The sequence below is a fragment of the Gobio gobio genome (assembly GCF_949357685.1).
Source record: "Gobio gobio genome assembly, chromosome: 3".
NCBI classification, from domain to species: domain Eukaryota; kingdom Metazoa; phylum Chordata; class Actinopteri; order Cypriniformes; family Gobionidae; genus Gobio; species Gobio gobio.
Window position 1 is genome coordinate 54,017,918 of NC_137099.1, and position 13,568 is coordinate 54,031,485.

The following is a 13,568-nucleotide window of genomic DNA, read 5'->3' on the forward strand; positions in this document are numbered from 1 at the left end:
TCGGTAGCTGTATATATTCGTTTTACACGTCCTCATCATAGTTATGGCTGAAAGTAATTATTTAGGCGTATTCGACGTTTAAACCCCCCACAAAACGACACAATAATATTGGCTTGGATATGAGAATATTTTCCAAGAGATTCGATGGTTGCGAAACGGTCTGCATGCGAGTCATTTTATGTTGTATTGGCTTAAGTTATAATAAATGCAGATAATTGTGATGGGTTTATGAAATACGCAATATAATATAGGCTATAGCACTGTTTTTTTTGTTGAAAATGCTTTTTTTTCTTCTTCAATAAATAGTCACGTGAATTCATAATTTCACATGCAGTTCCATTTTAACTGTATTAAGAAAAAAAAAACATTTTGCCATGCAATTGAAGTAATTTTGGTAAAATACATTGATTTATAAAATGCAAAAAATGTACGCTATTGGATTTATTCAGTTGATTAAATTGTTCTTTCTTCAATAATAATAATTATTATCAATACAGATGCGCACCTGAATGTTATTGCTATATAGCATTATTTTGTATAATACATTTCCATATAGGCTATATTTGTGAGAAATTCATGGTTTTCAAATTCAGTTTGGCAAGCTGCACTGAATGGGGATGTATTTTACAATATCGAATTATTTATTATTATTACGAATTATTTATTTAAGTTTCGTTAAACTTGTGTTTAATTAAAATCACTTATTATATTATAACTCGTTATATTAAGTCTCAGGCCATTTGTTAAGCTTTGCTATTCGTTAAAGCGATCAGAAATATTTTTAAACAGCACTAGAAGGCTAGATTTAATAAATTAACGAAATCAATGTTGGTCAATAACGAAGGATAAAACAAATTAATAAAATAATCAATTTATATGGAAAGGCATTATCAGGGCTAAATGAATGCCAAAGATTGTTATTTTTCTCAAAGCAACGCTTTTATTTGATATCCTTTCACACCGCACAATGCGAGCATGCAGTTGTGTGTTGAATAAAATATTATGAAATGCTAAATATATATATTTTTATTTTGATCAATTATCAGTTCAATTTATTTTAAAGAATAGGCCCTATCTGGCAGGTGGGTAAAAACGGGAAAATAAAATATGCGCGACGCTTATTTAAATATTGTTTAAAACGTATTATTATTAAACTATTATTATTATTATTATTATTATTATTATTATGTTGTATGCCATAATCGTATGTGCATATATAATTTACAGCATTTTCTGGCCAAACAACAAGAACAAAATTCTTCAACGTGATTTATTCTATCATTATTAATCAACATATAGTCATTTATTTTTTACATTTAATCTCCCCATGTCTTAATATACACAAATAAAGAAAGTAGTCTAAATGTTTAAATAGCTTAAATACAAGAGACAATGCTTTTGACTGCATGCCACAGAAAAGGAAGCACCGCGTGTGTCTATCGGTCATTCAATTATTTATCTTTAATGTGATCAAAAACGCTTAAAAGGTTAGCCTGCTTAAAATAATCATAATAAGATATAATAACAACATATACAATAATGTCCAAAAAATTAGACCCTGCTGGTTTTATTTGAATTTTAAGTGAAGATTAGTCAGAGTCAGGCCTATGTTCTCTGCATCAAATCATTAGTATTTTTGGGAAATTATTAATAAATTCACAGTAACATTTTATCATTATTTTGCAAACTGAATTAGAGATGTAGTTCAGTAACGGGAGGTTTACCTTATAGACCTGCTGAGGACGTTTATGGAAATATGCTGTTCAACATGATCTCAATTTTTCTATCAATGTTTAGTTTAATCTCAATGTACATCTCTGGCTCTGTGCATTGATCCGTCAGGGGAAATATACTATTATATCTAGGCTATTCCACTGATAAACACCAGTCTAAATAAATATATAGTCACAGATCAGCTGTGGACCATCGGGGATAACCCCTTTCTGAATAGGCATGCAATCTGATTTTATTGAGAATAATGTAATCTGATGCTGCCCCTTTTGTACGTTTGCGTACATTGGAAGGTCGTGATGATGCATTTTCTTGTATTATTGATGGGCTTTTGGTGCCGTTTCAGATGTAACAGAATCTGAGGGATGGCACGAGACACCGGCACTCAGCGGGACACCGGCTGAACGGGATCATCGTACCTCGTGGTACCGCCTATCCACTTGTAAGGACTAAGAGCTTCCGTGGCTTTTCTGATTCGACTGCCTTTACATTTCGTGACTTGAACGTGTAGCCCAAAAAAATGACTCGGAAGGTCCTGAAGAAGGCTGTTTTTTGTCCACATAAAATGTAGGCTATAAAGAAAATGAAAATAAAATAAATTATACCAGAAAAACTAATAAAAATCCTTTACATTTTACTTGAGCCATAATGTGGTCGGTTATTATAGCCTAATACACCGGTAATCGTTTTTATTTTTAATACGTGGAATAGTTCCAATTTTTAAATATTGTTTGGGTTTACATTTCATAAGAGTCAGAGTGGGAGCACAAAAAAATAAACAAAAAATATGAATCGATATATCACTGTTTCTTTATAATTATTGTAGCATATAGCGTGCATTTTATATGATGGAATAGCTATTTTATCAGTAGGCTAACCTAAGTTTAACATAATTATTGCACATCTATAAGCGAACGCTTTTATTCATTCTGATATGATTTACGCGTCAACAACGTTCAAAAAGTTCTTAGAATGTGGCCATTACGCGCTGAATGTATATTCTTCGCGTGATGAGGTAACCATAGCAACGGCTGATCTATAGCGGAGGGTACATCAACCCAAGCAACATAAGTATAGCCTGCTGTCATTGTAGATTTACACATAGGCCTAAATCTAACGTGTTTTGTTGAAATTAATATCTTAACAGTTAGACAACTGCGCTAGGGGCGCCAAAAGACAATTTGGGTTGCGCAAGCCGAACCTCAGCGCCCAGAAAATTACAGACAGAAAGTCTTGATAAAATGTCGACCCCCCCTGAAACTCCGTGAATAATTCGCGCGCTGATCATCAGTCGGTTACCGCGGGCAAGATAGAACGCATGGAATTTCCGTACTTCTTGCACTTTTGCTCGTGTTCTATTCGAGTTCTTTTTTTATTCACCCGTCGTCGGTCTATCCCTGTGTGTACCGTCTGGCTTGGTGTTCAGTAATCCGCGCAGCCCATGATTTTCCCACAGCCCTGCTAATGCCCCAAAGCTGCAGCTGCCACACCGGCCGGCCGCGGAGCGCCACACGCTGCCAGTTGCTACATTGATCAATAATTTACCAGCTCGACGCCTCCCCGACCCGCTACCCCGGTGCAGCTTCGGGTCGACTGAGGCGACAACAGATATTTAATCACGCGGAGGGGACGTTTACTCTCCCGTGCTTTTAAACGCAGCAGTATTAGCCAACAGGCAAGATCCCTTCGGTGCGTCTACGGATTAGACTGTCGCAATGTGCAGTGCTCGTGTTGGTGACTGACTGCGACGGCATTTGAGGACGCCTCTCGCTTTCATCTGTCCGGGAACAGCGGGGGTCCCGTTATGGTGCGGACAGTCGGAGGGTCGAAAGAGGGAGAAGCAGTCAAGACAAACAGGAACTGACTTCAGGACATAAAGACGACGAAAAAACACTCACATTCACGCAGAACGTCTTCATACAAGCAGTAGCCTACACCGGCGCTCGCGGAGCATTTCAACCGCACTTGTGAATTCTCCGGTCGGTCCTGACAGGGAGGCTCCATCGCTCGGGAGAAACATATTAAAGAGGGAACAGTTCACGGTATACGAGCAGTGGCCGGGGACGTCCATAATCCAGAGAAAGTGCCAGAGGACGCTTTACTTTTACAGACGGAACGAACTCTGGGAAGCAGCCCGACTTGTTGAGTTCTTTTTTCGCTTCCGGTATCACCGAAGAAACCGACTGGTGCACCCGCTCCCTCTCCTCTTTTTTTGGACGCTGAAGGTTTTAAAGAAAAATGGGCTTTTGAGGAGAGCTGGCAAATTCCCCTGAACTACAATGGTACGTGCTATGAGAATCAATATCTTTCCCACTGTTTTCAGAAATCTTAGCCAACAGATTTCAAATGTCAAAGAGCTGTTTAGATTTTCTTTTAAAAACCACAAAGATAAATGTATCGCTTCTCTTTTATTCCATATGCAGTTAATATATATATAATAATAATATTGTTATGTAGCTGTTTGGAAGTGCTGTGAAATGCCAAAGTTTTTCTTCAGGTCAGCAGTTTAATTATTATTATTATTATTATTATTATTATTATTATTATTATTATTATTATTATTATTATTATTATTATTATTATTATTATTATTATTCCTCCAGATATAAGAAAGATGTGGTCTTATATGAATAAATAAGCTTTCCATTGATGTATGGTTTGGTAGGATAGGACAATATTTGGCCGAGATGCAATATTTTAAAATCTGGAATCTGAGTGTGCAAAAAAATCTAAATATTGAGAAAATAACCTTTAAAATTGTCCAAATAAAGTCCTTAGCAATGCATATTACTACTAAAAATATATTTAAAAAAATATATATTTACGTTAGGACATTTACAAAATATCTTCATGGAACATGATCTTTACTTTAATATCCTAATGATTTTTGACATAAAAGAAAAATTTATAATTTTGACCCATACAATGTATTGTTGGCTGTTGCCACAAATACACCCATGCGACTTATGACTGGTTTTGTGCTCCAGGGTCACTTATTAGTCCATAAAAATGCCTCACTTAAATCAGTGTAACAGGTGTTTTTCTTAGCTTTAGGGTCAGGGTGTACTTAAATATTAATTTTTATTCAAAAAAAGCAACTGAAGCAGACAACGTCTAAATCCACATGCTCAGTTCTGGCCTCATTAAACTGGTTTTTAAAGGGGATTATATGTAGGGAGACTTTGCAGATGTAGTAGCAAAAGGTTTATTTTATTTTATTTGTTAATTAATAAAAGTTTGCAAGACTGTCCCGCAGATTTTATTATATATTGGGCTGGTTTTGTACCTGCTCAAGATCAAACCTACCAGTTATACTAGTTTAAACTGTCATCTTGAAAAATAAAACAATATCAGCCAGTAAAATGTACTATCACTGTCATGTGATTGTATATAATGAAACTATATGAGTTATAGTCCCCCCCCCCCCCTTCATATAGACTTTCACAGGTGTGAGATAGAAACTGAAGTGCATTCAGACGAGTAACTTCATTTCCAGTTATCTGTTAGTTTAGGATTCATACGCTCTAGTAATTGTGTCTGAGTAAATGTTTGCACAGCAAGCACATTAGGCTGTGTTTAGATAGGGAATTCTGTGCTTTAAGTCAGTCCTTAAATGTGAGATTGACAGGCCTTTGCAGGCTGAAGGGGTTGGATCTGAATACGAAACGCCACATTTGCCTGCAGCAAGCATTTTTTCATCATGACAAATCTTTTCAAAGCGATGCACATCCTCTTCAGCCAAGCGCACCTGTGAGATCTACGCAATAAAAGAAATGCAAAGTTGCTCTCCGTGAACGAGGTCAAGCGCTCAAGTCAGATTAAAGCGTCTGGATGGCGCACGCACTGAACTCGCTCGGGCCAGCCGTTTCAATGCCTTCCGCAAACCCGCCGGACTTGGTTGTGGAGACTCGGCTCAGGCTGCGAATTCCAGAACCGTCTTTTCTAGATTGACTGGATGCCAGGGTTGCCATGGCTGCGGTGGCCTGCAGTGATTGGTGGACTGCTGCATGAACTTGTTTCTGGGTGTAAACTTCTCATGGGAGGACGTTTTGTGTTTGTGGCATCTGTGTTGGCACATGAGATGCCACAATGCAAAGCCACCTACACGCACTTGTATTCAGCCCGTGGTGAACGCGTGCGAACGAACGCTGAAACACACCTGCACACACTCACACACGAGTGTAATGGATGCACCTGGAGCGCTCGCAGAGGTCCTCGCGAGCATGTTACGGAGAAGACGAGCCGCGAAAGGGGAGATCAGAGGTGCCGGGTGCAAACTAGGTTTGGCCCGAGCCAGAAAACTCATGTCAAAACCCCAAACAGAGCTTTAATAATTAGCAGCCGCTCGTTCATTCCAGATTCTCTCCATCCCTCTCTTTCTCCTTCTGCTATTGCCTCTGAGATGCTGGTGTGAAAAATCACATTTTTCCAACAGTTCTCCCTGAGGTGCTACTGGCAGACGCACAGAGAAAGGACGCTTCATCCTTTTATATAGCACTCCTCCTTCTCTTTTTTTTTTACTCTCTCTGTCTCTCTTTGATGCGGTTGCCATAGAGGACAGGTTTATATGCGGGCTGATTTGGCTCAGGACTGCCAGCTAGTAAATCATAATGATAAAAAACAATGGTGCTAATAGTAATTGCTGTGTCGTTTGGAGACAAACAAAAGACAAAGAAAAAGGGGTGAAAAAAGGAAAAATCTGTGGGACCTGTGCTGATTGTTCTTGGGCCAGCTGGTTTTTGAATGTGTGGAGGACAGCCAGGTGTGTGTGTGTGTGTGTGTGTGAGCGGGAATATAAAGTTAGCAGATACACATGTGAATAAATAACTGCATTGCTGTGCGTGTGAATTAATGTTCTTGTCTTTAGGAATTTTGTGAAGGGGCTAGATGACGATATATATCATTACCATGGTATAAAAATGTCCATCATCGTTTTTGTGCTACATCGCGGTATGTAAATATAAAGCTCTATTGACACTTCGGGGAGATGAAATGCATGAACGAGAATATAAAGATGTGCTTGATGTTAAAAAGAGTTATAAGCGCAATACATCCTGAAAAGGAACTTGTGCGTTGCTCGCGCTGACTGCCAAAGAGTGCACACACAGAGCGCGAATTTGGGACGTTCTCAACGTTAAAAAGTGTTATTAAACAAACAATAAACAGTGAGAAGGAACAGAAAGCCGCGTCTCTCGGTTCTGCGAATTCAGTTCTCTTTCACATCTAATGCTGCGTTCACACCAAACGCGAATAGAGCGTCTGGAGCGAGTGTTTTTAATGTTAAGGCAATGGAAAGGTGCGTTGACGTCCAGTTCGCGCGAATGATGCGAATTTGACACGAATTGAGCGTCTTGCGCGATACACGCGAGTGGTGCTTTTTGTGCATTCACGCGTTTGAAGCGAATTCGCGTCTGACGCTCTAGTTAAATTTTTTTAACTTTGCCGTCAATTCGCGCCGCATTAACCAATCAGGAGCCTGCTCGCTGCTGTCACGTGGTAAAGTGACATGATGAGAAACACGGCATAATTTAAAAATACTACTATTGTTTCACAAAGTGTAGTTTTAAGACTTTTTCAGGTGAGAATGTAGTAGTTTAAAGCTCAAATCTGTGGTTTATTTATAAAGAGAGCGTCTATTTAAAAAAATAATCTTGCGTTTTGGAGTTGTGAGATCCAGGCGATCACCGGGCGCTCAGCGCTCATAACCCCGGCGAGAGCAGCCTTTCCTCGGCTAGTCCTTCTGACGTCTGACGCTGGCTCTGATGTCTCTGTAGTGGTTAAACATGAGATAGAATTTGTCTTGTGTAGATCTAACGGGCGATCTTTGCTGTCATGAATCTATAATTTGTTGTCTGCCAAATCGTTTTGACTGAGGGCAAAGAGAGGTTTCATAACTTTATTTTTTTTAGGATATTTAAATATACATGCAGTGAAGATAATGTAGGCTAGGTAGTGAGTTGCCTGGACCACATTTCTGTGGCTATTAATGTTTAATATATATTTTTAATGAAAATGAAAAGAGGCAGAAAATAGAGTGTCAAAATCGCGTCTACCGCGTCTAGCTGGACGATTGTTTTATGACATATTTCTCCTGGAGCACCTTGAACGCGCGTCTATTTTGCTTCAAACGCTCGATTTATATGGATTCAAAATGTTCAATCGTCCAACTAGACGCGGTAGACGCGATTTTGACACTCTATTTTCGTTTGGTGTGAACGCAGCATTATTGCGCTTGAACGGTCGAATACACACGCAGTTATGTCTAAATGCCTATAGTGTTAAAATTTTTTTGAAAAAAATTCAATGTTCCTCAAAATGAATAAAATCAGTCAAATGCAAAATCAGAATACTATATGCAAACGTCCAATAAATAAATGTTAAATAAAACAAATATTTGTATGCATTTAATCAGACTTTATTGACCAATGTCTTGCTGCTGACCTTTGATGATTTAGTTAAACCATAAGCAAAACGACTAGATTTTTAGTCATTTATAAGTCTCCTGAATCCTATTCTTCCGTTATCCAGAACGGCAGCACAGCTGAAAGGTTTGAGTTGCGCTCTCTACTGTACACACGCGAATTAGCATTTTTTATTCAGTCTGAGGTGTATAATTTCAATGTTGGTGTGAAAGAGTCTTTACATTTGCCCAAAAATAGAACATTTTTGTTATAATCCCCCACAAAAAACCAAGCAAGCCCAGTCCAGGTGAAAAAAGTAACTCAAAAGTAACATAAAACATTACTTTTCTTAACAAGTAACTAACACAATTAGTTACTTTTTAGGGAGTAATGCAATATTGTAATGCATCACTTTTAAAGTAACTTTCCCCAACACTGTAAACACCCACCGTGTGGAGTATTCATGTAAACACAGCCGGTTATGTCTCAGGTGAAAGTAAACAGTTGTGTGTAAACCGGATGTGTATCAGTATAATGGATCTGTGCGTTAGGTCTTAAAGTGACAGCAGCCTAATTCATTCTGTCATTAATGTGAATCAATCAAAAGAGTAAATAACGTGCCGCTCTTGACTGAATAACTTTTTTAGCTTTAATAAGAATGCATTTATATTTAATTGATACACTGCAATATTTTATATTTACATTTGATTATTACATTTATGTGCTAATTCTAACTGCATGCTAAATAAACCTATTGTAACTTCTTTATTTGTTTCATTCATATTTTTGTTATATTGCCTTTGACCTATTGTTTTTAATGTGCATGAATTTTTTTATTTTTAAAAACAGAAATGAGATAAAATAACACAAACTAACTATATCATGATATATATCGTTATTGTGAAATAAAATTTCAAATATCGTGAAATAGGAATTTGGTCATATCGCCCACCCCTAGAAAGAGCTGAGGCTTTATGATGAGCAAAAGCTCGAAGGGCTATTTATATACTCTATATAGCTTTGGTGTGTAATTGCGGCTTGTTTGGGAAAGATGTGCTATTACTTTTTTATAAGGATCTAAGCCTTAATAACGATGTATTGAAGAGTGTGGTTTTTTGTCCATACAATGAAAGCCAATGTAGGCCTAAATTGTTTACAGGTTTTGGAACAACACGAGTAAATGATGACCAAATTTTAAGCGACCACCCAGTAGACCCAAATGCCTAGCAGCGCATTAACCAATTTAGCATGGACAATCAACACTCAAATTTCCGTTGAAAACGTTAGTCTAGCTTAAAGTTAAAGTGTGTAATTTTCAATCTGTTTTTCAAACATCATTGGCTCAACCAATGACGTGAGTTTGGGGGCGGGACTACAATTCAAACAATAGTCGATGAGTGTTTGAAAGCAGTGTGAAACAGTCATTAATTTTGCAGCTCTGCAAATGATGCACTTCGTTCTAAAACTCCTGACCACAAACGTGTGTGTGGGTGTGTGTAAGAGAGAGAGAGAGAAACTTCAGATTTCAGGAATTTAACCACTTAAGCATTCCACTAAACCACAAACGTATTGCCATATGCCTCCAACCCATATACACCTCTCTCTCGCTCTCTCTCTCCCCCATATATGGAGGAAACCCCCTCATTTGATTCCGTTATTCCCACCAATTAAACATTTTAAACAAAGAGCTCTATTTATCGGTGAGAGCGAGGAAACTTGTCGTAATTAACACATTTACATACATCTCCATTGACTCCAATTAGGTCAGAGGCTCCCAGAGCCGCTTTGAAATGTCCCTCTTTTCTCTGAGCGCTTCGCCTCTAAAATGTTAATTAAGAAGAGGCTTGAGATTCTGGCTGAGGGCTGGCCATATGGACCCTGCATATGCTCCATATGCATACAGCCCATATATAATTAATAGATCTCTACAGAAAAATGGGAGCTTTTGGAGGCGAAGACGAGGCTGAAGGTTCCTCCTCTCAAAACGAGGAGAATAGTCAAATTCAGAGAGTTCCTCCAGGTGCCAACATAGACTTCTGCTCTCCATCTGTGGACAAGACAGATGAACGGATGATCTCAGCACCGCGAAATACGGCCGGGTTGAGTTTGTTCAGCTGGCTTGTGCGACCTGGCCTCGCCGACGGCTTTGATTTGCCGGTTTATCTTAAAGAGTTGAGAGTCGAGTCAATTAAACGCAGAGAAAGCGAATGAGTAAGTGGAGCGTTTTCCATTTTCTGCTTCGGTTCAGAGCGATGGGAGCCGTTGGAAAGAGCACATGGTGAAATCTGGTTAGCCGATTTCCTGGAACACGAGGGTAATCAATACCCTGAAACTAAACAAAAGTAAACACTTGAGTCAATCAATACCTAAAATCCCCATAAATAAATCCAACCGAGAACATTCAGAGTTTATATCAGCCATTTTGACATTTGTGGAAGTGTTTTCAAACCTTCCAACTGCGTCAAGGCTCCGACTTTTTTTTTTGCTGGACCTTTGGTTAATGTTCTTTGAGCGACAGTCACGTCTTAAGAAGAGCCCGAGAGCCTCACAAAACATCAGTGAAAAACTCACCTGCTATTCACTGCCCCATAAAATGCTCCTTCCCACAACTTTCCCTCTCCGGCTCTTCTGTTTCCAACACGTTTCTCAGAGCGGCGAGAGCCGTGAACTTGCCTCTGAGAACCGTGTGCTTTTTAATCGCTCTCTTTAATTATGAAAATGCATGTTTATGTTCTAATAAAGCCAATCAGCAATTGTTCCCTGCTTGAATGAGATTTTAGCGCGCTGTAGCTAAGACCCTATAAAAGTGAGGGAGAATTGGGAAAGCTAATGTTTCATTGGGTGGATATGAATAGGCTTTGTTATTCACCACTGCCCGAGTCTAGTGCCAATGCCTGGGACTTATTATGAGCAAACTGTGTGTGCGTATGCGCTGGAATGGATGTTGATATGTATTTATGCACACAAACGTGCATTTGTGGTTATTTTATTGTTCATATTTGAACATTATTAGTGTGTGTAGATGGTGGATAGTTGTTGCATGAGGTCCTGGTTGGCTCACTGGAAACCTGCTGTGGTTTGTGCAATTCTGAGTTTCAGCCTTTCAAATGGTTATTTTTCTTTTCTTTTTCATGGAGTTGTAGCTGAGGTGCGCACCACTTATACCTTAGAGACTGCTTTTCTTAAAGCGCATTTGCAATAAATGTCCATCCATATTGGGCCATGCGTCACAAGCTCATTCACAAAAGGCTCCAGACATATTATTTATCATCATTTACACAGATGATATTAATAATTATGTGACTCGAGAGCAAGCATAGGTATTGTTTTTTTTTAATCTTGAAACAATAACCACTTTCTTACCTAATGCATCAAAATACATTGCATGAAATGCATCATATGCCATAATAATAATCATATGCAGTCACCATCAACAATGTCAGCGCCAACTTGACAAGCTTTTGGAAGTTGGGCCAAAGTCCAGTAGGCTAGTGAGTGCCTTCAGAAGCATCTCAGTACAGGCTAGTTTTGAGATTTGATAGGGTGGTTGCATATTAATATGGATATTTTAATATGTTTAACATACTTCGAGCTACCATTTTTTACTTAATGTTTATGCTCTTATTTACAATGTTTAGTGATTTCAGGATATGTTTTCTCAACCCATGTCACTGTAAAAATTTTTTTTTTAAACTCGTTTATTATTAAGAAGGTTACACTTTATTTTACAGTGTTCTTGTTACATATGTTACATGTACTTACCATAGTAATAACAGTAAATTATGCACAATTACATGCAACTAACCCTAATCCTTCCCTAACCCATGTAGTTAATTAATATTACTCAGTACTTAAATGTATTATTACACTATAACAGTGACACCTTAAAATAAAGTGTTACCCCCTTTTTTTTAAGGTGACGTAGTTACTTACTCCAATAAGTACTGAGTAAAATTGACTAACTACATGCACTTACTATAGAGTTGGGTTTTGTTTATGGTTAGTTACTCGTAATTATGCATAATTTACTGTTATTGTTATAGTAAGTACATGTAGTACCGTGGAACTACCTCACCTTAAAATAAAGTGTAACTGAAAATAGTTTCAGTCTTTCAGCTTTAGTTCACTGTGTTACTTCCTGTTTTCTTTGCAATTAGTTTTGAATTGTATTATCCATTGCTGTGAGTGACACTATTTTTTTTAGTGTACATACAGAAAGGTTTGGAGCCCCTAAAGGGACATAATCATGGAAAAAATATGAGATGGGAGAAAAAAAAATATTGCAATTGCAATTGACTTATTATTTTTTCTCCCATCTCATATTTTGTATATCCCTTTGGGGGATCTGTAGTAAAGGATGAAGTGTGCAGTTTGCAGTTCTTTCTAGTAATCAAAGTTTGAATCTGGGATGGGAAAACTGACCCTGAATCAGCAGTTACGGGCAGAGCTGTTCTTTCCTATACAGAAAAGATGCACATCATTCTTGTCATATGCACATCATTCATGTCATATGCACATCATTCCACACATGCAAAGTCTCCGCCTTTGTTAATTGTGCTGCTGTCTATTTGACGTTCAAACATGAGAGACTGGTTTATTCAAGAATTGAACACAAATTGAACACGGAGAAGCAATAAGAGGTAGAGACCATGTGATCGATGGAGGTATGCTCCACTAAAGTTTCATGTTTCAGGCTTTGTGATGCAGCTCTTTGACAGATTTTTCTGTAAGACATTTATTTTTTTTGTATGACCCTGTGATAAAATTTGCTCTATCTGTGTTTTGTGTTGGATTACAGGCCACAGAATCGTATCTGGTGCATGAAGGTCCCCATCGAGCCCCGGGCATCTCAGAGTGTTTCCTAGTGCCTGAATCCTACAGGGTACAAGCAATTTTCCTCTTTCTGTCGGTGTTGTTGTTGTTGTTGTTCTTTTTTTCTTCTTTCTATAAAATGACTAACATGATGAACTGAACTTTGATTTCTTTCTCATGGCTGATGTAATGAATCTGCTCTCAGGCCAGACTGAGTTGGACTTCAGATTGTGATAAGATGAGTTGGAATCAGTTAAGCAAACTTTGATAGAGCAGAGATATAATCTATACAGTCCTAAAAATAAAGGTTCTTTATCAGTGGAATCTTTCCATTCCTTAAAAGGTTCTATAGTGGAAATTTGGATTATTAAAATGTTCTTAGTTCACACTAAGAAAAATTGGTTCTTTTAAGAACTACTTACTGAAAGTATCATAGCCTGCGAAGCATCTGAAAAGCCTTTTTCAGGAGAACGGCGTGTATGTATGCATCATAAATCTCATCGTCCGTTTATGATCTCATGTGCTGCGTTTATATGGTAAGATGGTGGTTAGCGTTGAGAGGAATGCCGAGTTCATGTGGAGAAGCAGCTGCAGGAATTATCTACATAAAATATCATCAGGATT

The 13,568-nt window shown here is 38.1% G+C and overlaps 1 protein-coding gene across 14 annotated transcripts in view; it reads left to right on the forward strand.

Annotated features, from left to right (window-relative positions):
* The first annotated feature begins 2,950 nt into the window (after positions 1 to 2,950).
* The window catches only part of nfixa (nuclear factor I/Xa), a 135,099-nt gene continuing 124,481 nt past the window's right edge, over positions 2,951 to 13,568 (forward strand). For 13 of the 14 annotated variants that reach the window (XM_079812715.1, XM_079812726.1, XM_079812716.1 and 10 more), the window contains exons 1-2: positions 2,951 to 4,013; positions 12,931 to 13,014. In XM_079812715.1, coding sequence (XP_079668841.1) covers positions 4,011 to 4,013; positions 12,931 to 13,014 — 87 coding nt within the window. In that variant the 5' untranslated portion in view covers positions 2,951 to 4,010. The remainder of the gene's footprint in view (positions 4,014 to 12,930; positions 13,015 to 13,568) is intronic. The other variant, XM_079812730.1, reaches the window with a different exon arrangement.